This window comes from Coregonus lavaretus (genome assembly GCF_964263955.1).
Source record: "Coregonus lavaretus genome assembly, chromosome: 14".
NCBI classification, from domain to species: Eukaryota; Metazoa; Chordata; class Actinopteri; order Salmoniformes; family Salmonidae; genus Coregonus; species Coregonus lavaretus.
Window position 1 is genome coordinate 18,523,341 of NC_140001.1, and position 26,492 is coordinate 18,549,832.

A 26,492-nucleotide genomic window follows, 5' to 3' on the forward strand; every position below is an offset into this window, starting at 1 on the left:
TCTGGCGACGGGTCTGTGGGCAGTATCAGAGGGAAAGAGAGAGGATGAGATTTAGTATGAGGGAGAAGGGGATACAGGAAATTAGTTTAAAGAGTATATTGAGTAGAGCGTCATTAGATATAGTCTCAAATATTTTGTAACCTTTTTTAAGAGAAACGGGGTTGGCAGGTAGGATTTAGTTTCTCCCTGTCTCTGGCCCACACTCCAGTACGGTAGGTGGCGGTAATACACCATAACGTTGGATGCCAACCGATGATAAACCCCACTGAAGAAGAAGATGTGTCTTTTAGGACGTCACAGCTGAGTCGATTGAAAGAACTACAACTTCCACTATGCACAGGGCCAATACGTTGCCTGGGTTCAAGGGTCCATAAACAACATCAGCTGTGAGGAAGCCATGTCATGTGATTTAGACAATGAACATTTCGAAACAGTTATTTACAGAGGCTTTCACCAACAGCCTTTTCAATATGCCAAATCGGGGTTTTATTTGTGTTGTTGTTTTGATCTCCCTCTACTCCGAGACGCAGGGGTATACACACAGGCGTTTTCAGGTAACTTTTTAACCCAGACGTTCAGTGTTCACTGTTACTGGGTTTGACTAATGTCAGGAGCATGGCTGATAGTATGTCTAGCTAGCTCTCATTTCGTAAACGAAGTTCATAGTTACATTATATTCGTAGTACACGTGTTCATAGTTATAGTCTAGTGCTAGCTGGGTATATTCATAATGGCTAAGACTAGAGAGACTGCTGTTGGATTCATTGTTCTTTCATTCACTCTAGCATGTTTATGATCTCAGATGTTACATTATAGGCATCAGGTTTGTTCCTCTGAACATCTCATGCTTTTACATTATTATTACTAGGCCAAGAATCATGAGTACAGCACTGACCCAAAACCCCAGTTTAAAGAGAAATATTTTTCCCAAATAATGGACCACTTCAACTTCAACATTATGGGCAATGGCACCTATGAGCAACGGTACCTAATCACAGGTGAATATCATTGTTATTGCTATTTTGCAGAGTTTGTGCTGGTCTCTCTTATTCAGTCCAACATGCATGCCCACTTTTAACTGTTACCATGCTCTGTGTCCTTCTAGATGAGTACTGGAAGAGAGGTTCTGGACCCATGTTCTTCTACACGGGCAACGAGGGAGACATCTGGGAGTTTGCCCTGAACTCTGGATTCATCACAGAGCTGGCAGCACAGCAAAGAGCCCTGGTCATTTTTGCTGAGCATGTAAGAAGAGGCCATAATGTGTCACATGTTCATGTTGAAGCTTGTGACCATGACAGAACTGGGGAAGTTACTCAACCATGTCACAGAAATAGGCTGGCCTCATATCCACAAAGCATCTCAGAGTAGTAGTGTTGATCTAGCATCATAATATTGTAGATCAGCACTCCTACTTTGAGACGCTTTGTGGATACAGGCCCTAGTCTCAGATCAGTTCTGTTATGATCGTTTTGATACCAGGCTACAGAATGTCCTTGAGAAGGGCAGACAAACACTCAAGTAGAGGTGTTACCTGTAACATGATGCATACAGTTACCTTGAATGTTTGATTAATATTCCACTTTTCTCTCCACAGAGATACTATGGCAAATCACTCCCATTTGGCCAGGACTCGTTCAACATCCCAGAGGTTGGGTTACTCACAGTGGAACAGGCCCTAGCAGACTATGCTATCATGATCACAGAACTGAAACAGCAGCTAGGAGCCTCCGCATGTCCAGTCATTGTCTTTGGTGGAAGGTAAGAGTTTTATTACAGGCAATTGGAAACCAAATGTCTATTGAATGATTTCCGTATTGGTTTCAGTGATCTGAAATCTGTCATTTGTATTCTTTGTAGCTAAATGCAAGTTCCAGGTAGTGGGTTCGATCCCCGGGACCACCCATACACAAAAAAAAAAAATTATGCACGCATGACTGTAAGTCGCTTTGGATAAAAGCGTCTGCTAAATGGCATATTATTATCATTTGTTTCTTGAAAAATGGTACAAAGAAAACTATGCTTTTAGATACAAAATAATTGCAGTGCAAAGTATCTTTTCCCACAATGAAAGCATAATTATGTTCTTTACATATCCAATTAATTCCCAATTTTGTACTTCCAAAGTATCAGACAGAAACTCAATGATACAATGACATCATCAACTTCAGTATAGATAAGAGGCCAGGCTCTCATACAAAGGTTGTCTTCTCTCTCTCGCCTTCAGTTATGGAGGAATGCTGTCGGTCTACATGAGACTGAGGTACCCAAACATTGTAGCAGGGGCTCTGGCTGCCAGCGCTCCCATCCTGTCTACTGCAGGGATGGGGGAATCCAAACAGTTTTTCCAGGATGTCACATCTGTAAGTTCAGACTTACAGTAGATAGTCTCACATTAGCTGGTCTATTTTGTCCCTTAGTTGTAGTGACCAAAGTTTTCTACATCCTTGATTTTTAAATTTCTCTGTTAACATTACCCAATGTTTTTTTTGTGTGTGTAGGATTTCGAGAACTATGCCCCAGAGTGTAGGGATGCTGTAAGAGGGGCGTTCCAGAGGCTGCGAGACCTGGCTCAAATGGAAGGTAAGGTCTGCATGTGTAGCAAATGGGGATCTGTGAAACTCACTCCTCAGCCTGAAGTGTCTCCACTTGCGCTGCTGAATAGCTAGCTTTTTGGTGGCACAACTTAATATGCTTTAGGATGACGGTCACGTGTTTGCGAGGCAGAGGTCCTGGGTTCGAGCCTTGGTATGTGCCGAATCAGGAGGAAACGGTATTCGCTAAGCAAGCAGCGTGACATCCTTTACACATGCACAATATCAGATAAGCCCTCGTAGAATTGGGTTCATCATTTGAATATGCCTTTACAAAGTATTAATGTCATCACTGATACGTATAGGGTTGTATGTCACAATACAACCACTGTGATTTTCCATCATTACAGTAATGCTCATTGTCTCCTTTGCATGTTTGTCCCACTTCAGACTATGGCCGTATCCAGTCAGCGTTCTCCCTGTGCAAGACTCCATCCTCGTATAAGGACATCCACCAGTTGAATGGGCTCTTACGTAATGCCTTCACCCTCATGGCCATGCTGGACTACCCCTACAGCACCCACTTCATGGGTAGCATGCCTGCCAACCCAGTCAAGGTACTGTTGCTCACAGATAACAACTCATTGGAATTTCACCCCTACTATGTTGTTCAACCCATACTATGTTGTTTGTGATGAACTAAGAAGAGAACTATATGTGCTTGTAGGTGGCCTGTGACACCATGTTGGGTGCAGGTGATTTGCTGCATGCCCTAAAAGACACTGCAGGTAAGTAGGCGAGAGGGATGTCCAGTGAGTTCTCCATGAGCCTTCAAGGATTCTGCCAGTTGACTTTTGTATCACTGAGGCATTTCATATCAGTTTCCACTAGAGGGTACTCCTCCTACACATTCCCCAGCTGCTCCTCAGGCAGAATCACTATAAACCATATATCCAAATCAACCCAGAAATCCATACACAAAAATTTATGCACGCATGACTGTAAGTCGCTTTGGATAAAAGCGTCTGCTAAATGGCATATTATATATTATATTATTATATATTTATAATTGATGCTCTCTATAGCAGGTGCTCACATTTCCATATGAAAATGCAATGTTAGGTCTACCAGTAACTGTAATGGTGTAATATGTTTTTGATGTAATGCCAAATCTCCTACAGGGATAGTGTACAACTCTACAGGAGATCTGACCTGCTTTGACCTATACACCCTGTATGTGGAGTGTGCTGACCCAACTGGCTGTGGACTGGGCTTCGATAGCCTGGCCTGGGACTACCAGGTACAGTATACATCACCAAGCTGTTGACATTTGTTCTTTGCTCATCAAGTTGGAAAACTAAGGAGCAGAGCTACTGAAAATGGAATAATTATGGAAATAGTTGGAATTTTTTCTCACTAAGACTGATGTCTTCTCTTTCAGGCCTGCACAGAGATTGAGATGTACTATGAGAGCAACAATGTGAGTGACATGTTCCCTCCTATGCCCTTCACTGAGAAACACAGGGAACAGTACTGCTCCAAGCGCTGGGGGGTGATCCCCCGACCTGGCTGGCTCAAAACCCAGTTTTGGGGTGATGGTAAGAGCTGCCCCCCTCTAATCACCACAGCTACAGATGCAAACTACATACAATCGTGGTCAAAAGTTTTGAGAATGACACAAGTATTGGTCTTCACAAAGTTTGCTGCTCCAGTGTTTTTAGATATTTTTGTCAGATGTTACTATGGTATACTGAAGTATAATTACAAGCATTCCATAAGTGTCAAAGGCTTTTATTGACAATTACATTAAGTTTATGCAAAGAGTCAATATTTGCAGTGTTGACCCTTCTTTTTCAAGACCTCTGCAAACCGCCCTGGCATGCTGTCAATTAACTTTTTTTTTTTTTTACGTCATTTAGCAGACGCTCTTATCCAGAGCGACTTAGAGTTAGTGAGTGCATACATTTTTCATACTGCCCCCCCGTGGGAATCGAACCCACAACCCTGGCGTTGCAAGCGCCATGCTCTACCAACTGGGCCACATCCTGACTGATGGCAGCCCATTCTTGCATAATCAATGCTTGGAGTTTGTTAGAATTTGTGGGTTTTTGTTTGTCCACCCGCCTCTTGAGGATTGACCACAAGTTCTCAATGGGATTAAGGTCTGGGGAGTTTCCTGGCCATGGACCCAAAATGTCGATGTTTTGTTCCCCAAGCCACTTACTTATCACTTTTGCCTTATGGCAAGGTGCTCCATCATGCTGGAAAAGGCATTGTTCGTCACCAAACTGTTCTTGGCTGGTTGGGAGAAGTTGCTCTCGGAGGATGTGTTGGTACCATTCTTTATTCATGGCTGTGTTCTTAGGCAACATTGTGAGTGAGCCCACTCCCTTGGCTGAGAAGCAACCCCACACATGAATGGTCTCAGGATGCTTTACTGTTGGCATGACACAGGACTGATGGTAGCGCTCACCTTGTCTTCTCCAGACAAGCTTTTTTCCGGATGCCCCAAACAATCGGAAAGGGGATTCATCAGAGAAAATGATTTTACCCCAGTCCTCAGCAGTCCAATCCCTGTACATTTTGCAGAATATCAGTCTGTCCCTGATGTTTTTCCTGGAGAGAAGTTGCTTCCTCGCTGCCCTTCTTGACACCAGGCCATCCTCCAAAAGTCTTCGCCTCACTGTGCGTGCAGATGCACTCACACCTGCCTGCTGCCATTCCTGAGCAAGCTCTGCACTGGTGGTGCCCCGATCCCGCAGCTGAATCAACTTTAGGAGACGGTCCTGGCGCTTGCTGGACTTTCTTGGGCGCCCTGAAGCCTTCTTCACAACAATTGAACCTCTCTCCTTGAAGTTCTTGATGATCCGATAAATGGTTGATTTAGGTGCAATCTTACTAGCAGCAATATCCTTGCCTGTGAAGCCCTTTTTGTGCAAAGCAATGATGACGGCACGTGTTTCCTTGCAGGTAACCATGGTTAACAGAGGAAGAACAATGATTTCAAGCACCACCCTCCTTTTAAAGCTTCCAGTCTGTTATTCTAACTCAATCAGCATGACAGAGTGATCTCCAGCCTTGTCCTCGTCAACACTCTCACCTGTGTTAACGAGAGAATCACTGACATGATGTCAGCTGGTCCTTTTGTGGCAGGGCTGAAATGCAGTGGAAATGTTTTTTTGGGATTAAGTTCATTTTCATTTTCAATTAATTGCAATTCATCTGATCACTCTTCATGACATTCTGGAGTATATGCAAATTGCCATCATAAAAACTGAGGCAGCAGACTTTGTGAAAATTAATATTTGTGTCATTCTCAAAACTTTTGACCACGACTGTACACCTTACATAATTTACTTTGTTAGTGTCAGTGTGCTGCTCTGCTCATTTGAAATTCCCATACAGTACACATGGCTTGCTTCTTGAACCGTTATTACCACTTACCAGACGCTTTTATCCAAAGCGACTTACAGTTAATGCGTGCATACATTTCTCGTATGAGTGGCCCCAGCGGGAATCAAACCACCCAATCCTGGCGTTACAAGCGCAATGCTATACTAATGTAGCCATACAGGACCACCTCTCTTTAGTACCACCCTTGTCTGCTTGATATTTCCATAGTAATGTTTCCTCAGTGATGTTTTGTTCTTTATGTTTCTGTTTGTTGCCTTGATCAGCCCTCTCCACGGCCAGCAACATCATTTTCTCTAATGGAGATCTGGACCCATGGGCAAATGGAGGGGTAAGATATGAATCAAATGTATTTATTGAGAGCTACTTTTCTAAACCCTCACATTTTAAATGCTATTCATCAGTGGCTGCGTTTACACAGGCAGCCCAATTCTGATATTTTTGCCACTAATTTGTCTATTGACCAATCACATCTGATCTTTTTCTGATCTGATTGGTCAAAATACCAATTAGTGGAAAAAATATCAGAATTAGGCTGCCTGTCTAAACGCAGCCAGTGATGCATTCAGTCTAGTGTCTCACTTGTAAGATTTTTGTTCTGTAGGTGAGAAAGTCCTTGAGCTCATCACTGATTGCAATCAACATCTCAGAGGGGGCTCACCATTTGGACCTGAGGTGAGAACTTATTAGAAATGTCACTTGACTTTCTTCCACTCAACAATCAACTACTGTAAATTCACACAGTATACAATTATTTTCTCTATAATATTAGTCGCTTATACAGTACCACCACATGGGACTGGTTGCATTTCAATGCTAATGTAATTTCCCAGAGAGGCCAATGCCGCTGATCCAGCATCAGTTATAAAGGCCCGTAAGATGGAGTCAGACATCATCGCCAAGTGGGTGAAAATGGAGGAGAGATACAGATGAAATGCCTTCGACATGGATTGTAATGATCGACAGTGACAGTTGTAAAATGTTGTTCAATAAAGTATTTTAATCTTGACATTTATACAAATGTAAAGCAGGTCCATAGTGTTATTGTAAACCAAGTGACATTGTGACACATTTTGTAAGTTCATGATTTAGACAGTTTTATAGACCCATAACCAAACACTGGTCCCATTAGCCCCCAGCTCTTGGTTTAGCATGTTCATTCCCAAGTTGAAAAACAGTGTACTACTTTCCAGCTGAGTCACTGATGTTGCAGGGTCATAACACACAGGGTGTCCCAAAATACAGTATTGCAAATGACACAGGCGCATAGTTTCATTGAAATGCAGATTCTCACCAATTTGATATTGATTGCAAATGTCTACAATATTGCAATAAAAATAACCATTCTATTCAATCAGATCCGCTTTGGCTGACGTCCGCATAGCGGTTGTTTTGGTGGTGTTGGGAGGTGGAACTGCGCTAGAGCTGTCAAATACACAAGCGGCTCCTGGCATTATACCTAAAGCGGACATCGCCATTGGCTGCACAGAGTCGCATTAATATAAATCCCATACAGCCTTGTTTACAAGTTGGAACACTGGAATGTGAGATGTAATCTACACCTCCATTAGGATGATAGAAACCCTCATTTTGTTGAATGATTTTTCAATTTGAGTGTTTCTATATAGCTTACACTTTCTCGGTCTGAATTTCAAACAGGAGTGGGACGGGTGTGGCTTTGTGACAATGATCAAGAGCAGCTGCTCACCAATTTGACAGCTCCAACACTGTTACACCTCAGACACTCAGATGTTGGCTATCGCAGGTTAACGCTCAATCTGATTGAATCTAGGCCTTATTTTCCCTTGAAGTCCCAGTTGGGTAGGCTTATTTCATATGGTATTAGTGGTTTGAAATAAAATGGTCCTCCACAGCTTGAGGGCTGAGTCAGTCAGAGCAGCAGACTTTGGGCTGGATTTAATCTGTATCATGGAACTATTGCAGAAGATCTGTGTTAAAATGTAAAAGTAATTTCCGATTGAGCCGACATCTGCAGCCTTTACCGTGAATGGGGTCTCCACTAACGCGGGAACACTGCCCAATCGTGCTATGAGACGGATCTGCACCGATACGGATTGAATCCAGCCCTTAATTAACCATGACAATATCACTGTTGACCTTGGTTAGCAGAGAGCTGCCAGCAGGCAGCAGCTGACTTCAGATGCTGTATCAAAATCTCCAATAGCATTTCATTTACATTGTTATAAAACATGGCTTCGGGAAATGGCTTATTTTGTCATTCCTAACAGAATGATGAATTTAGAATAATTCCAGATTCCAGTTATTTTATTAACTAGGATATCTTTGGTGTACAAAAGTTTAGGATCCATTTTGAAGGATTTCTTTAAAAGGAATCAGAAATGACCAGCAGTATACTAACTGATCAGAGATGTGAAAGAGAGATAGGAAGCAGAGAGCCCTTTGTTTCATGATATGTACTGTAAGTCTATGCACAGTTTTGAGCGTTATGGAAGTATACCCAGCAAATGGTTGAAGGACTGTTGGAAAATGACATTCCTTATTTCAAAATCACACCATGATTATGTAACAAATACACATCTTTGCACAACTATTCACGTCAACTATATACATTTCAATAACAAAACAACAATTTATGAATGTCCAAATTGTTTCATAGTGTTGTCTAGAGCAACGTTGAAGGCACAAGTGAAACAACACTAAAGGAGGGGAGAGCTGCACATTCAAATACCGAAGGAAATTACATTTCACACAATACACTTAGGATGTTGAGTTTGGTCTCAATACAAACAGTTAAATAAAATACCACTACAAATAGAATCATCCAAGTGAAAGTGTATATCATATAACATTCACAATAGCTATTTACAGTAATGATGGTGACGTATGGGATCTACAGCCCAGGGCCCCGTTTCCCAAAAGCATCTTAAGGCTAAATTCATCGTTAGGGTCCTATGGTTTTAACGATGAATTTTTTATAATTTTTTAAAATATATATATTCCCCTTTATTACTTTCCAACCCCGCCACCCTTTCCCCACTTGGAGTAAACTAGTGAACAACAACGCCTAGGCCTCTACTTCCAGCCCATACCCACTATCTACATTTTATGGACAAAGTCAATTTTACAATAATTACATTTTGTTTGTTCTTTCTCCTGAACTTCTTCTACTCTCAACCTCTCCGATCATTTTCATGATGTCCATCCGGTTTGCTTCTATATGCCATATCTTTCTAACTGTGCTCCTTCACAAAAGCTCCCAACCTACAACCCATACACTTATTATGGACACAGCGTGCCTACATTATTAGTTATCTTGTTTTTGTTTGTTGTTAGTTGTTATTAGTCCCATCTTTCAATTCCATTCAACACCTCCCATCTATCTTTTAACACCATCCATATAGGATTTCTATTTGCCATATATATTTCAACTGTACTGTGATGTCTAACAAAAGTTCTGAACCTTTCTATTCTCTTTGTTTCTACAGATTGTGAATTGAAAATAAATAAAATTGCTAATAGTATTATTATGTTATCGATCGATCGATTGACTGACTTTTCAGATCACCCAGTAGTGCTATCTGCAGGGTTAGCTCCAGGTAAATATTGCAATCCTTTAGCCATTCCTGGACCTGTGTCCAAAAACAAGCTACAAATGGACATTACCAAAACAAATCTAATGATTCTGTCTCTTCGCAGCAAAATCTGCAGAGCTGGGAAGATTGTATCCCCCATATAAATAACATTCTATTGGTAACAAGAATTTTATATAATAATTTAAATTGAAAGATTCAAAGTTTTGAATCCGGTGTCGTTTTGCGTATCAGTTCATAAACACTATGCCATGGGATCGGTACGTCAAAAATCTCTTCCCAACTATTTTGCAATCTATATGGGACGGCTGTCAATCCTTTGGTCCTTAAATGAAACTGATATACCCTTTTATTTATCACAGTTTTCCTTAACCAATTATGTTCTTTAATGCAAGGCCGACAGACAAGTTCCTTACTTTCTCCCCCTTCCACTTTCCTCTTCCATTTTTGCGGTAAGGCTGCAACTATTTGGTTGTAATTTTGGGTAGAGCAGACATTTCCATATGTTTTTGTTAGCTGCATGTGCGACAACTCCACCAGTCCTACCGATGATATCATTTACAAAGATTATACCTTTTTAAAAACATTTTGTCAAAAAAAAAAGTTTTTTGGTCAATTTGTTTATTTGAGTTTAACCACAATATTTGTTGCATTATTTGTTCTGTCGTTTCTGGAGGATTAAATTGAAATTGCAACCAACTTTCTATGGCTTGTTTTAGAAATAGTGATATCTGGGAGATGATTTCCTTTTCAAATAACTGAAAGTGAGTGGTTGTAATCTGAATAAAGGGAAAAAGGCCATTCTTGAACATTGGGTGAGACAATCTTACTCATTTGCTAGAGAACCAGTTCGGATTTAAGTATAACTTTTGTATGACTGAAGCTTTTAGTGATAGGTCTAATGCTTTAATATTTAATCATTTCTGTCCTCCGAATTCATATTCATTATGTAAGTAGGCCCGTTTAATTTTGTCTGGCTTGCCGTTCCAAATAAAATGGAATATTTTTTTCTCATATAATTTAAAAAACTGTTCGCTAGGCGTAGGCAGGACCATAAGCAAATAGGTAAACTGGGATAATACTAAAGAGTTAATCAGGGTGATTTTTCCACAAATTGACAGGCACCCACCTTTCCATGGTAGCAAGATCTTATCTATTTTTGCTAACTTTCTATTATAATTTATTGAAGTGAGATCATTTATTTCCTTTGGGATATGTATTCCAAGTATATCCACATCCCCATCAGACCATTTTATTGGTAAACTACATGGCAATGTAAAAATTGTATTTTTTCTTGATCCAATACGTAATATAGTACATTTGTCATAATTTGGTTGTAATCCAGAGAGGTTAGAAAATGTATCTAGATCCTCTGAGGCTGTGGAGTCATTCTAGTTGTGGATTTAAAAGAAAACATGAATCATCAGCGTACAATGACACCTTTGTTTTTAAGCCCTGGATTTCTAATCCCTTGATATTATTGTTGCATCTGATTTGAATAGCTAACATCTCGATGGCCACAATAAATAGATATGCCGATAGTGGACAACCTTGTTTCACTCCTCTTGACAGTTTAAAACATTCTGAGAAATAGCCATTATTTACTATTTTACACCTAGGGTTACTATACATGATTTTGACCTATTTTATAAGAGATTCACCTAAATTGAAATGCTCCAGGCATTTATATATAAACCCCAGTTGTACTTTATCAAATGCCTTTTCGAAGTCTGCTATGAATAACGATGAACTTAGCCTTAACATACTTTTGGGAAACCGGGCCCAGTTCTACTGCTACTCCAGTTTCTGTGGAATAAACCACAATTTTAATTCAGTCTATCCAGATATACTATACCACAATACACTACAAATCAATTCAAATGATAAGAACTAAATTCAGCTTAATCTCACAAATACATTTGTATAACTAAACTACCCAAGTGTCCACACTGGCTTGCTCTAGTTTGATGCCACACAACGTAAAAGGAAATGATGACAAATGATAAGGAAAAATAAGAAAACTGAACATTCATTAAAGATAATAGCAGCTGAGTCAGTCAAACTCAAGGAAATTCAACAATAAGTGCTTGTAGTCCCCATACACAAAAATGTTCACAGTATGCAAGTAAACCAGACTGTTCTATGCCTGACATGATTTAACATTAAATACTTTTTTATATAAACCATTTCTTAAGAATGTGATCGAGAGACTGGAGAGTGACATGATCCAGGTACACAGGAAGTTCTATCCCAATGCAATGTCATTTCCTGTAAAGCCCAGTATTGTGTCACTGGTCTCCTAGAGTAGAGTTGTATTCTGCCAAACTAGCACCTCCACTTCCTCTCAGGCTTCTGCTGCCTCTGACTAAGACACAGCTTGGAGTTCAGTCACACTCATCTCATTATCTAGTGTTGGTGGACAACATAACCACGATGAGCCAAGTACACAGCTTGGCTGGCTCTCATGTTTTCCACTCTTCCTTCAGAGTAAACAACTGTCATTATCAGAGGACAGACAGACTCCGCACCAGCAATGTGGTGAGAACAGACAAAAAAATAGATATATAATTGCAAGGCTACCATGCCTCAATCTCACACTAGCACTGCTGTCATTCCCCCATGGCTATTACAATCATTTGTTAACGAACAATTAATTCCGTTTATTTTTATTTTTATATATGCATTTTTCCAGAGTTGTCGAGTTGGGAGAGGGTAAACCAACCCAAACTTGAGTCACAGATATATAAAAATGAGTAATGAGATATCTTGGTGTTAGCCAAGCCCTGAGCTGTGATGTATTACTGTATGTATGTGTCCTGTTGACTTGGCCGGTGTGTCGCTTACTCAGCAGAAGGCCAGATGGGCAGGGGGTGGGCCTCTGTGTTGAACACATACTTCTCCAGACTGACCAGCTCCGGGTCATCTGAGAACAGCAGGTAGAAGTACTTGAGAGTCTCCCCCAGGAAGAAGCTCTCCATCTTGTCCCGGGGGCTGGGGTACTCTGGGTCCCGGACGTTGTTGATGGATGTGTAGCCACCAGTAGAAACCTGAGGAGAGACACAGACCAACACAACACACGCTATAAAAGTAGGATCTGTAATCTCTGGGGAAATACTCACTCAATAACCACATACTGAATATCTCATTAACCATGCATTTCTCAGTAGCCTGGTTTCAGATCAGTTTGTGCCGTCTTGCCAACTCCTATGGTCATTGTCACGTCAAACAGATCTGGGACCAGGCTGGTTAATTTACTTACAGTATTAACAGTAGTCTAGGCTGGGTAGTGACTGTGTTCTCTCACCTTGGTGTACTTGTTGAAGTTCTGGAGGATCTCCCAGCCCCAGTCCCTGTACTTCCTGTCCTTAGTGAACCTGTACAGATAAAACAGGCTCTCCACTGTCTCAGGGCGAAGGAGGTTGTGTCTGTCTGCAAGCTGAGGAGAGGACAGACAGACACGAGAAACAATCACATAGGAAATTGATCATATCCATGAAAAACTTCACAACAGTAAAATAAATGGTCAGAAACCCCACTATACGTCAGTAGTGTATTGTTTAACAATATATCTGCTATGAGGGGAGCACCTCTTTATACCCACCTTGACGTCTACATCTCTGATGCTGCCCTCGTGCATGTTGAAGTGGACGATCTCAGGGCTCAGGCCAGTCTCCATCTGGGCATACATCTGGTAGCAGGTCTCCATCAGCTGCTTGGCCAGCTCCATGTGGTCGGCTGGCAGGCCGTGGTGGGCCCCAAGAGCCAGGGTCCCATGGAGGAAACACACCAGGTGGTCCTGACAGACAGAGGGTTGGGGAGTCAGTGGAGAAATAGCATGTCCATGTTGCAGAATGGAGCCCACAATCTTTTAATGGAAAAGACTGGAACTACAGTTGGTTGGGAGTTGACACTTGTTTGACTCATCAAAGCGACACATGAGATATTGGAAACATTTAAGTATTGGGTGAAACTGGGCTTTAAATACCCAACCTTAAACAGGATGCATACCTGCCTCAAAGAAAACCTTGAGGTTCCTTTGATTTATAGAAAACAACAGCTCTTTCACCCACACTCATCTGGTGTGCATAGTTCGTATACTAACCATTTTGGGGCTGAACTGACCATGGGACAGCTCCCCTACGAAGGTCAGCCTGTTAGGAGAAGACTTCTTCAGCAGGTTCTTCTTCACTCCCTCCAGGGCCTGCAGGTAATCCTCCAGCAACCTGAAGAACACAGTCACAGCTTTACAGCCAAGTACTCTGGCACACACTGACACAGCATTACAGCCAAACACTGGAGAACACACGTACAGACACAGCATTACAGCCAAACACTGGTGAACACACGTACAGACACAGCATTACAGCCAAACACTGGAGAACACACGTACAGACACAGCATTACAGCCAAACACTGGAGAACACACGTACAGACACAGCATTACAGCCAAACACTGGAGAACACACGTACAGACACAGCATTACAGCCAAACACTGGAGAACACACGTACAGACACAGCATTACAGCCAAACACTGGAGAACACACGTACAGACACAGCATTACAGCCAAACACTGGTGAACACACGTACAGACACAGCATTACAGCCAAACACTGGAGAACACACGTACAGACACAGCATTACAGCCAAACACTGGAGAACACACGTACAGACACAGCATTACAGCCAAACACTGGAGAACACACGTACAGACACAGCATTACAGCCAAACACTGGAGAACACACGTACAGACACAGCATTACAGCCAAACACTGGAGAACACACGTACAGACACAGCATTACAGCCAAACACTGGAGAACACACGTACAGACACAGCATTACAGCCAAACACTGGAGAACACACACACAGACACAGCATTACAGCCAAACACTGGAGAACACACGTACAGACACAGCATTACAGCCAAACACTGGAGAACACACGTACAGACACAGCATTACAGCCAAACACTGGAGAACACACGTACAGACACAGAATTACAGCCAAACACTGGAGAACACACGTACAGACACAGCATTACAGCCAAACACTGGAGAACACACGTACAGACACAGCATTACAGCCAAACACTGGAGAACACACGTACAGACACAGCATTACAGCCAAACACTGGAGAACACACGTACAGACACAGCATTACAGCCAAACACTGGAGAACACACGTACAGACACAGCATTACAGCCAAACACTGGTGAACACACGTACAGACACAGCATTACAGCCAAACACTGGAGAACACACGTACAGACACAGCATTACAGCCAAACACTGGAGAATACACGTACAGACACAGCATTACAGCCAAACACTGGAGAACACACGTACAGACACAGCATTACAGCCAAACACTGGAGAACACACGTACAGACACAGCATTACAGCCAAACACTGGAGAATACACGTACAGACACAGCATTACAGCCAAACACTGGAGAACACACGTACAGACACAGCATTACAGCCAAACACTGGAGAACACACGTACAGACACAGCATTACAGCCAAACACTGGAGAACACACGTACAGACACAGCATTACAGCCAAACACTGGAGAACACACGTACAGACACAGCATTACAGCCAAACACTGGAGAACACACGTACAGACACAGCATTACAGCCAAACACTGGAGAACACACGTACAGACACAGCATTACAGCCAAACACTGGAGAACACACGTACAGACACAGCATTACAGCCAAACACTGGAGAACACACGTACAGACACAGCATTACAGCCAAACACTGGAGAACACACGTACAGACACAGCATTACAGCCAAACACTGGAGAACACACGTACAGACACAGCATTACAGCCAAACACTGGAGAACACACGTACAGACACAGCATTACAGCCAAACACTGGAGAACACACGTACAGACACAGCATTACAGCCAAACACTGGAGAACACACGTACAGACACAGCATTACAGCCAAACACTGGAGAACACACGTACAGACACAGCATTACAGCCAAACACTGGAGAACACACGTACAGACACAGCATTACAGCCAAACACTGGAGAACACACGTACAGACACAGCATTACAGCCAAACACTGGAGAACACACGTACAGACACAGCATTACAGCCAAACACTGGAGAACACACGTACAGACACAGCATTACAGCCAAACACTGGAGAACACACGTACAGACACAGCATTACAGCCAAACACTGGAGAACACACGTACAGACACAGCATTACAGCCAAACACTGGAGAACACACGTACAGACACAGCATTACAGCCAAACACTGGAGAACACACGTACAGACACAGCATTACAGCCAAACACTGGAGAACACACGTACAGACACAGCATTACAGCCAAACACTGGAGAACACACGTACAGACACAGCATTACAGCCAAACACTGGAGAACACACGTACAGACACAGCATTACAGCCAAACACTGGAGAACACACGTACAGACACAGCATTACAGCCAAACACTGGAGAACACACGTACAGACACAGCATTACAGCCAAACACTGGAGAACACACGTACAGACACAGCATTACAGCCAAACACTGGAGAACACACGTACAGACACAGCATTACAGCCAAACACTGGAGAACACACGTACAGACACAGCATTACAGCCAAACACTGGAGAACACACGTACAGACACAGCATTACAGCCAAACACTGGAGAACACACGTACAGACACAGCATTACAGCCAAACACTGGAGAACACACGTACAGACACAGCATTACAGCCAAACACTCTGGAACAGTACCTCCACCAGTCTATGTGTCCTGCTCTGTATAAAAACACTATTGGCTTGACTGAAAGGAATATGGCCAATAACTGTACAAATACAGTGAGGGAAAAAAGTATTTGATCCCCTGCTGATTTTGTACGTTTGCCCACTGACAAAGACATGATCAGTCTATAATTTTAATGGTAGGTTTATTTGAGCAAATCAATTTATAACATTTTTGACATGCGTTTTTCTGGATTTTGTTGTTGTTATTCTGTCTCTCACTGTTCAAATAAACATACCATAAAAATTATAGATGGATCATTTCTTTGTCAGTGGGCAAACGTACAAAATCAGCAGGGGATCAAATACTTTTTTCCCTCACTGTACTTAGAAACATCATCAGCTGAATGGTACTTGTGTAGTTTTCTATTATTGCTTGATAAGTGTCCCATAGAATCTAGTGTCAACACCAACTGATACAGCGCTGAGCCAAGGAAATAAAAATACAATTTCAAAGAAGTACTTTAAACATAGCACAATAACTAAATCTGTCCTCAAGCATCAAAGTCCTCAAGCTGTGCTGGGTCTGTGAGAGCTGTTCCAACTGAGGATAAATGTTTTCTAAAGCAGCTCTGAAGACCTAGTTGTGCATGACGTTAAGCAAATATTCCCAGACAATCATTAATATTTCAGTCTTATGCACAGCCTGATACGGCATACAGCCATTCTGCCATATCCACACAGAATTGCAGGTAACAGAGAAACGGGGCTGTTTAAGTCATGTCAGTTACATCAACGGAGCTGAGGAGATCAAGCTTTAGGACTGTCAAACATGACAGCAAGCTAGAACAGTGACAACTCTGCTGCCTGCCCCCAGTACTTAGCAGGGAGCCTAGACAAGATGAGTAGGAATCGAGTAGCTAGACCTGACTGTGAATTAGTGTCAGCCTCAAACTCATGACAGCCTTGAGAAAAGTAGACAGGAAAAGTGTTTAGAAAATCCAATCCAACTTACTCTGTCTCCTTCTTGCCTCCCTGTATCCACTGTTTAAGGAGATATTCGTAGTAGCTGTCTGCCCGGGCCCCCAGGGTGAACACCCCTAGATGGGTGAACTGACCACTGTTGGTGTTGATGAACATTGGCACCAGGCCATCCTGCTTCCCTTCCAGCTTGTGGACTTTCTGCATGACCTCATCCACTGCAGCCTGGATGAGAAAGGGGGAAGGAGGAATATGGAAGTTAAAGCTAGAATCCTTAACTGAAACACTAACAAAGCAGTCACCCCGCTTCTGTTTTGGTACAACGCTGAGGAATGGGCCTGGGGAAATGTAACCACTCAAATTCATAGACAGAGCTATGGATGCAAGGACTGATCATCCATGATATCAACATTATAGTTTTAATCATGTTGAGGATATACAGTGTTTGTTTACATTTTCTTTATTTACAAACATTGGAGTAAAACAAGCTTATATTTTTGGTTCTGATGGGATACGACAGTTGAACTAAGCTCATGAGGCATTTATAAGTTATCTTTTTCAATAATCAATGAGGTATACATCATTAATCTATAAGTCCAGAAATTGATGTAGCAACTAAGGATTCTAGCTCAAAGTGTTGTCAGAGATAATTGATAAAGTGCTGTAGAATCGAACGTTGTACAAAAGGCTGACATTAATCGAGTCCTTTCACTAGAACATTGCTTATGAATATTACCTGGTAGCGTGTGTCCTGGGTGAGGCGACTCAGCTCCCTAAACTCTAGCTGGATGCTGGTAACCTCAGCAACAGTGCTGTCCGACGTCCATCGAGGGGGGTGGGCCGTACCCTTTCCAATGTTCACATCTGAGTAAGGGATCTTGGATGGGGTGTTGAAGGCAGGCATTAACCTTGTTCCTATATCTTTCTGCAAGGTCATCAAAAGAACAACAGAAGGCTGATCAATATGTTTCCCTAGCCAGACCCCCTCCCACAGAAAAACAAGTTATTTCACGAATGAACTCATATGACCAGCAGCAGCATTAGCAGTAGCCCATGAAAGGGTCTTTGAGAGGCAGAAGGAGTGGAAGAGGAAGTGTCAGAGGCCCAGCAGCAGTAACAGCCAGCTCTCTGTATGTCTCTCTGTCTGTATATGTGACTCACAGCCTTGTCCAGGAACAGAGTGTCTCCAGTCAGATGGTAAGTGCTCAGCAAGCCGCCCAGGATACGGATGGTGCTCTCAAACAGGTTCACATCAACGTTCTTATTGAAGGAGAGCTCCGTGGACACCCAGGTCTTAGCCTCCTCAAACTCTGTCCAAAAGAGGCCAACCACAACTTTAGTGGTCTAACTCCATGTAAACTCTCTGATATAGCAGGTATAAAGAAAAGTTGGATCATGAATGTAGGTAGTGTTTCCCCTATATGCATTTAGCAGTGGCGCACCGGCGCTGCTAAATCGTGGCCGCCAAATTAAATATACTGTCATATATTATTTATATACTGTATAATAATATAATAATATACTGTATATAATATACTGTATATATTTTAAAAAAATTTTGGGGGGGGAATAATTTTTGCGATGGTTAAACGTTTTCAGTGTCAACTTAAACCAGATATAAAGTATGTAGAAAAGATAATGGAGCTATATATATTGTTTTAATAAGATAATCTTTGAGAACTAACTATCACATTTCTCTCAGCTCCATGGCAAAATGTGTAGAATTGGAGGAAACTAGCTTTACAACTGTCAAATGTTCTCTTTGCTCCATGGCAATATGTGTAGAATTGCAGGAAATTAGCTTTAAAACAGCTAACTTTGCCATCACTGCTGTAAAAACTCCCTAGGGGAAACACTGAAGTACCTTCTTTGAGGTTGAGGATCCACATGGTGTCCAGTGCATCAATCAGGGTCAAGCCCAGGCCAAACCACTCTCCATAGGACTTAGAGATGGGCCTCAGCTCATCTTGGCCCCAAGCAAACTCTTTGTAGCCCTTCCATGCATGTCTGAAAGCATCTCGTACTGCCTCAAGCCTATCGACTTCTGAAACACACACGCCAAGATAATTAGCTACCATCCAAAGAATTATAAATGAATTACTTCTATTTCCAATAACTAAATCTGCACATTTCCTCTCAAAGCTCTAGTTTGCCCTCTATCAAACTCAACTTGTGGTTAATAAACAACTGTTGTTAATGGTCATGAATGGTGGGCTATGGAGGGTTTGCACACACACAGACAGAGAGACAGAGAGAGAGAGAGAGAGAGAGAAAGGGAGAGAGAGAGAGAGAGAGAGAGAGAGAGAGAGAGAGAGAGAGAGAGAGAGAGAGAGAGAGAAGCGGCAGAAGCAGGGTACAGACCTGGCTCCTTGTGTGAATGGTCCTCTTGCTCAACTGCTGGGACATCCACCTTGTTCTCTGCTTCCTTGGCAGTTCCTCCTTCGGTGGCTTGGTCAGCCTCAATCAAGGCCCCACGCCTGCTAAATACACATAGGTGTCAGTCAAGATGAGAAGACCAGAAAACATGTTTATATTTGGTTGGAATGGAGTTGTAGTTTCTATTCCGAGTACTCATCACAATCGCTTCCCTAACCCATGCATGCAATAAAGGCTTATGTATCAGAGATGAATTTACTTTCATTATCCATTAGTCATCTCCACTGATTAGAGACTAGTCTTACTTAACAAGTGGCTTCTCTCCCTCCTCTATGTCAGCTTTCTTTGCTTCTTGTATCTGATTCTCCTCCACCTGGATATCTGACCCATTGCCTTTCTTCTGCAGACGGTTCTGCAGGCCCGGTGGACCCCGCTTATCGGGTGCCCTCTTCTGCTTTTGAAGGAGGAGACACGTTAAAGGGAGGGAAGTGCTTTAATTCAAAAACTTTGCTTACTGAATGTATCACGGCACATATTTCTCACAGCCAAAGGCTAGCTTTAGTAGTAAAGCAGAGGAGTGGAATGTACCAACCTCTGAAGGTGGCTCTGGTACTAGCAGTTGGTTCTGTTTGTCCGACTCAGGTAGGACCTCAGGGATGACAGGTTTCAGAACATGGCCCCCTTCCTCCTTCACAACAACAGTAAGGCCTGAGGAGGTACATAGGGGAGGATGCTCAGTCTCTGGTGCCTCAAAAACAGAGTCACCACCACCATACATCATAACAATTAGATTTTTTTGCTGGCCTTACCTCGGAAGTGTTCTGTGACAGTGGGGTAAGTGGCAATCCCACAAACTAACATGAGAGCCATGGTGAAGAGGATGAGGTTGCGCTGCAATCTGGATAACTGTTTCCATTTCTGTGGAGAAATGGGTGCAAATTGGATGAGATAGAAAATTACAAAGCTGTAAGCACAGAGCGAAAAACACAAAAACTCAGTTACAATTGACTGCACTGGCTTGTCTGTCAGGAGAGACATTCACACTATAAGCAAGAAATACAGAAGAACCACTGAATGCCACAAAGTGCTACATGTCTGATCAACTGTCAGTACCATGCTGCTACGTACTGTACAGAGGCACTGCATTTTCATATTCTTCTGATAAACATCAACATCCTGGTGTCATATCTCCAAAGATTGACAATGACAAGTCTGAGCTACAATCATTTTCTGTTTGAGTGACTATCACATTATATTATGGATATGATGATAATGTGTCTCGAGGCATTTTTTCAATCAAGTTAGTTAACCATTAAAATGTAATGCTGCATTTGCGGTATAAAACATTCAGTGGGATATATAGTATAGCCTATCAATCAACTGTAAATAGTACATAGTAAGTCATCAGATCAGAGTTTGTGATTAAGATAAGTAGGTTGGTTGACTTCCTTCAGCACTCACTCACCCTCCAGCAGGACTGTCTTTTCCACTGTTTGCTGTTATAGTTGCCACTTCCAGTGAAGGTTAAAGACACAAAGTCCTTCCTTGATGGTGAGTGCATGTCTCCAGCCTACCCCACAGTGAATTCATAGACTCTATGCTGGAGGGGGAAAGTAGGATGCAAATTAGATGTTACAGCAGATGCAACACAGGCAACACAAACTCCCTTCTCTAATTATACAAACTCAACTGTAGAGAGATGTGCTTTATTAGACCAAATTACTGAATATTGAGGACACATTATAAATAGGGCTAAATGTTTGCAGGATATAGCATACAATGATGATTTTGTTTCAATTGAGAAATAAAGCATAATATCTGAAAACAAAGCAATGCAGTTTCGTTTACAAACCTTTTATTGATAAATTCTGACATGTTTGAAATTATTTCTGTCAATCACAGCCAACTATTGTTAGTGAGTATTTGAGTGGTCCTTTGTAGCTCAGTTGGTAGAGTATGGCTCTTGTAACGTCAGGGTAGTGGGTTCGATTTCCGGGACCACCCATACGTAAACATGCATGACTGTAAATCGCTTTGGATAAAAGCGTCTGCTAAATGGCATATATTATTATGTTTACATTATTCTCACTGTCACTGTCTTTCCTTATTGCAGCCTGCCAGCCTATTGTCCTAACTATAGAAAATATTGCTTACATTTGTTCCCAAACAGGTCAAATTAGCTTCGAAAGGAAATAAATTACTTTTAGGATACAGTATGCCAGTTGACAAGAGGTAGCTAGCAGATTGTAACGGGCTAATGTGATGCTCAGTCAGTGTTGCCAACTCCTCAGTAAGGAAAGTAGCTATTGGCTGTCCTAAAAGTCGCTAAATGACGTCATCACATAATTTGCCATGTGCATGTAATTGTGATGGACGCTGTAGGAGAGAGGAATAACGTCGTGGGAGAGACAAAAAGTGAGTAACAAACACCCTACATATGTTTAGAACTACAAATGAACTTTCTTCTGTCGATTCTTGTTTTTTTTATGTCCATAACATTTTAAACATTTTTTTGTATACAATCTACATTAACAATCTAAATGGACCAAAAAGAGACAATAGAAAAAAACTGTCAATGGCAATGTGAGAAAATGATGGTAACTAGTCTGGCCCTAATTCAGGTTAATTGTTTTTTTTTTTCAGACTTATCACAACCCCCAGGTAATTGGAAACACTTACGTCCGTGGACTCATCGAGGAGGAGGCTGAAACGCTGGTCACCCACATCTGCGACCAATTTTTTCAGAAAGTATGGTGCTAGAACACCATTAATCATTTATGTGCACTTTGTCCTGTGCATTTTGAAGTGGGTAGCAGCAGTGAAGTCTGAGAAAGCAGCTCTACATGCTTCTCCAATGTGATCACATGCCAGCATGGAACAGTGTTCAGTGATAGCTAATGCCATGGTGGCCTCAGCCTTTTTTGCAGTCAATTTTTTTAACCATAAATGGCAGCTTGTTTTGGGTGGAACTGTTATAAGGCTTTGCCTTTTGAGTATGTTTTTTAGTTGTCATGTGTTTTTTTACATCACTAAGTTTGGCGTAGAAATCAGCCTTACAATACAGGCAGTATGCCCGTGTATCAGCTCCAACAAACTGCTTCAACCAGCCTTTGAATTCAGGGTTTGATTCCCACTCCTTTCTGTATTTTTGAGTGTACAATTTAGACTGAGACATGATGAGCTAGCCAGCTAGATGTTTAGCTTATGTCACAGAGAGCCACACACACAGTGGACTAGGTGAGTAAGTGACTGAGGCTGTGTGAGTCAAATGCAGTGATTTATTTTAGACAAAGAACATTTTACATTTACATCCCGCCCTGAATGTAAGCCAGGGCGGGATCAGCCAGCGGCGGCTTCCCGCATGCGCGATTCATTTGCAGTCTGGACGCGGAGGGGTGAGCATCTCCTGCTCTGACTGCTGCTGGGAGGGACTGCTGCGCGACGACTGGGCCGCCTGTGAGTGCTTTGGGACGGGGGTGGGGGACGGGGGTGGGGCCCGGCAGCACCCGCTGCTCGTTGAGAAGAGTAAGAGCGATACGTGCTTTCACGTCAGAGTCTCCAATAACACCCGAGATAGTCGCTAGATTTGTCGCTAGTCGCTTTTTTGAAAATGTATCGCTAGAGGGGTATGAATAGTCGCTAAATTGGCAACACTCAGGATAGGTACTGTTTGGCGTAGGGACACACTCTTTTCATGCTATTTCACCCGGTGGGCGGTGCTATACGTCACCGTGGGCGTGGGTTTCAAAGTGCAAGGACTGTTCGATGCGCGTTCAACCGAGAAAACTCCGACTGGGACCTCATTCATAAATTAAGCTATGGTGGGTTTATAATTCATAGTTTACAATTGCACAGTCATAGATTCATCATTCTGCATTATTTGCACTAACGATAGCTAGCTACCAAGTGGCTGGACCAGTTTTCCGAAAAGTGAACGATGGGTAACGCCAGGTTGTCCTTGCTAGCCAACCAACAACGTCAAATGCCAATCTACCAAGTTTACCTTAATGAAATACATTAAATGTATCATGACTAGATTTAATCTAATTTCACTGCGATTGGTTAGTCAACATGCAATAATACCTGTATACTGTCAATAACTGAGATTAATTTTTTGCGTTGCTGGCTTCATTAAAAACGGTTAATCTGATGGATGTTGTATGTCCTTGGTTTTATTTGTTTGTTGGGCCTATACATGAGGCCAACTTCACCATATTATCCTGGAGGCATAGGTACTTACACACGCAGCCTCATGACTTTGCGTGAATGATATCTCTACTTATTTCTTATTCGAATACACACATTGTTGCAAGTTTTACTGAAAATAAAATAGCTTATTTTCAGCTTGTTTGGGTGCTCAATAAATTGTGTGTAATATTCCATGTGACAATACCAATAAATTATGAATTAGTACAGTCCCTTCATTTATTCACACATTTCCGCTGCTCTGGCACCCCAATGATGGAACAAGCTCCCCCACGACAGCGGAGTCACTGACCACCTTCCGGAGACACTTGAAACCCTAACTCTTTAAGGAATACCTGGAATAGTAATCCTTCTACCCCCCTTTTACTACCACTGTCTTTTGTCTAAACGAACACCTGACTTATTTCACCTGCTAGCACTGACTTGTTTAAAGAAATATACTTATTGTGATGGAGATGTAGTTGTCCCTGATTGCACTGACTTTGCTCACAGCTGCTTGTTTGAAGAAGTGTACTTACTGTGATCAAGATGTGGTTGTCCCACTGACCATAATAAGTTAAATGCACCAATTTGTAAATCGCTCTGGATAAGAGCGTCTGCTAAATGACTTAAATGATAAATGTAAAAATGTGTTTAGCTTCTTTCTATTCAGTGGCTGCATGAAATAGTAAACATAACGTGAATTCAGCGATGACATTTGTTTACTTGATCTTTGTGGCTCCCTGATGAAACAGTAACATCCATTATTGTAGTTAGGCTTAGCCAACCTGTATTGTAACCTGTATTGTATGGCTTTAGTGGCGTGTTAAATAGATTCCACTGATCCGGACATGAGCGAGTGCTCAGCTGGTTCTCAACACTGTGTGCACCCATATGCGCGCTGAAATCTACGGCCACCTCGTTCTCGACACTGTGTGCATCTCCCCTCAGCAGCCTCCACTGGTTCCCAAACTTTTTCACTCGGGCCCCCCTTCCAGCATTGGGGAACATCCCCCCCTGCACCACGTCTATTTCTATGGGCACAAGCACTGTCCATGACACAAACTGTTCACACCCCTCTTGTTGGTGGAGATAATTGTGCCGGTTCAAAGCTAATTTTCTTGCAATTCTACTCATTTTGCCATGTCTAATGTGTATTCATGTGATATTTGAATGACTAAAAAATTACAACAATTTATATGGGCTAAAAAAACGAAATAAAAAACATTAGCTGACATGGGCTAGTTGATCTGGAGACTTCCGACAAGTTATAAATAGCTCTCTAAGGTATGCAATGACTAACATGACAAGAGGAACTGATTATGCACTACCCAATTTCGAAATTGCACCTTGTGCATTCTACTATAACAACTTTCAAGAGTAAGTTTAAAGCCGGACTGAGTTCCTTTAAAAAATGCAATTAAATAAAAAAAATACAATTTGGGGGGGGCACTACCACCGGTCTATGCCCTTAACGTGAATGGGCAAAAGCGGTGAGGGAGGCGCACTCTTCTCAAATCGAATAGTAATCGGCGCCGCTCCGTCATGTTGTCAACAAGGCAGCATTGTCCAGAAACATGCATCACTTTTCCATAAAATTTACATTTTAGTCATTTAGCAGACGCTCGTATCCAGAGCGACTTACAGTTAGTGAGTGCATACATTTTTATGTTAGAATGTTCAAACTAGTAGTCATTGGGAAGGCAGAGGTAATATATATATATATATTTTTTTAAGCAATCACTTTTGCATGTGAAAACACAGAATACTACTCATTACGTCACTTTTGTGTTGAGCCGACTGTGGGCTTTGAACAGGGCACCTGGTTCATGCCAGGGAGCAGCCCGGTTCCAAAATGAATTCAATCAACTTTCACCCGGTGCAAAACACCTACCGGGTTCAGATTAATCGAATCCCATCATTGAAACAGGTGGGTGACCACCCCAAAGTGCTGCATGTCATGATGACACTCCACTGTCTTGAGCAATGAGAGAGAAGATTTGAAATAGACAAGATGGCTGCGTACACATTGTCGGATTACTTGGAGCAAAACATTCATTTTAATATCGGAGCATTTTCTAAATTCAAACAAACCACCTGCAACTGGACACGGGCATATTAGAAGATACATGTTTGGCCCAATCGAGAACGAAGATAGTATCGCCAAGTTAAGGCTGGTCGAAAATTCTCTGTGCTTCTCCAAACAGTACCTATCCTGTAACGGCTAATGGAGCATCACATTAGCCCGTTACAATCTGCTAGGTAGAGGAGAGGATTCCTGAAGGCTACTCGCAACAGCTGGGATGTATTCATTACGGAAACAGTTTACCGTTTAAGAACCAAACGGGAGAAAAACAAGAGTTTCTATTGGACAAATTCAGGCAGGTCACACCCCGTTTCGTTCCGTTTTCTTCCGTTTAAGAAATGTTTTACAACATAATCGGCGTAATGAATACGCCCCTGATAATTACGACTGAAAACATCCACGCAAACAAAAACAATGTGCAAGCTAACACAATCAAAACGTAGACTAAAATAAGACGTTGAATTTAGAAATTCATGTACTTTACCTTTTAGTCTACAGTGTATCGTCGCTCGTGCTCTTCGGAGCTCACAATTCCAATGTCCTGGATATTGAGCGAGGCTTGACCGATTCACAGAGCGACTATAGACCGAGGC

At 42.1% G+C, this 26,492-nt stretch overlaps 2 protein-coding genes across 5 annotated transcripts; one reads left to right on the top strand and one right to left on the bottom strand.

The window, feature by feature from the left end:
* The first annotated feature begins 375 nt into the window (after nt 1–375).
* LOC311141385 (dipeptidyl peptidase 2-like) lies at nt 376–6,972 on the top strand. Its single transcript, XM_084176696.1, has 13 exons — nt 376–554; nt 869–998; nt 1,106–1,245; nt 1,598–1,761; nt 2,228–2,363; nt 2,502–2,583; nt 2,985–3,151; nt 3,262–3,322; nt 3,716–3,834; nt 3,976–4,132; nt 6,212–6,276; nt 6,550–6,620; nt 6,779–6,972. The coding sequence occupies exons 1-13, from the start codon at nt 417–419 to the stop codon at nt 6,876–6,878; spliced, it is 1,530 nt and encodes a 509-aa protein (XP_084032822.1). The 5' UTR covers nt 376–416; the 3' UTR covers nt 6,879–6,972.
* Nucleotides 6,926–26,473, bottom strand: LOC311141384 (endoplasmic reticulum mannosyl-oligosaccharide 1,2-alpha-mannosidase-like). Of its 4 annotated transcripts, none has more exons than XM_084176693.1 (14): nt 26,384–26,473; nt 21,094–21,228; nt 20,438–20,546; nt 20,221–20,336; nt 19,934–20,079; nt 19,614–19,732; nt 19,117–19,296; nt 18,414–18,562; nt 17,989–18,177; nt 17,287–17,477; nt 13,620–13,740; nt 13,119–13,313; nt 12,822–12,953; nt 6,926–12,564 (listed from the first exon to the last, which is right to left on the bottom strand). In XM_084176693.1, the coding sequence occupies exons 2-14, from the start codon at nt 21,187–21,189 to the stop codon at nt 12,358–12,360; spliced, it is 1,950 nt and encodes a 649-aa protein (XP_084032819.1). In that variant the 5' UTR covers nt 21,190–21,228; nt 26,384–26,473; the 3' UTR covers nt 6,926–12,357. The 4 variants fall into 4 exon arrangements, with proteins under 4 accessions (XP_084032819.1, XP_084032820.1, XP_084032821.1 ...); XM_084176694.1 differs by having other exon boundaries at nt 19,614–19,729; nt 19,934–20,082; XM_084176695.1 differs by having other exon boundaries at nt 19,117–19,293; nt 19,934–20,082.
* Nucleotides 26,474–26,492: the final 19 nt, after the last annotated feature.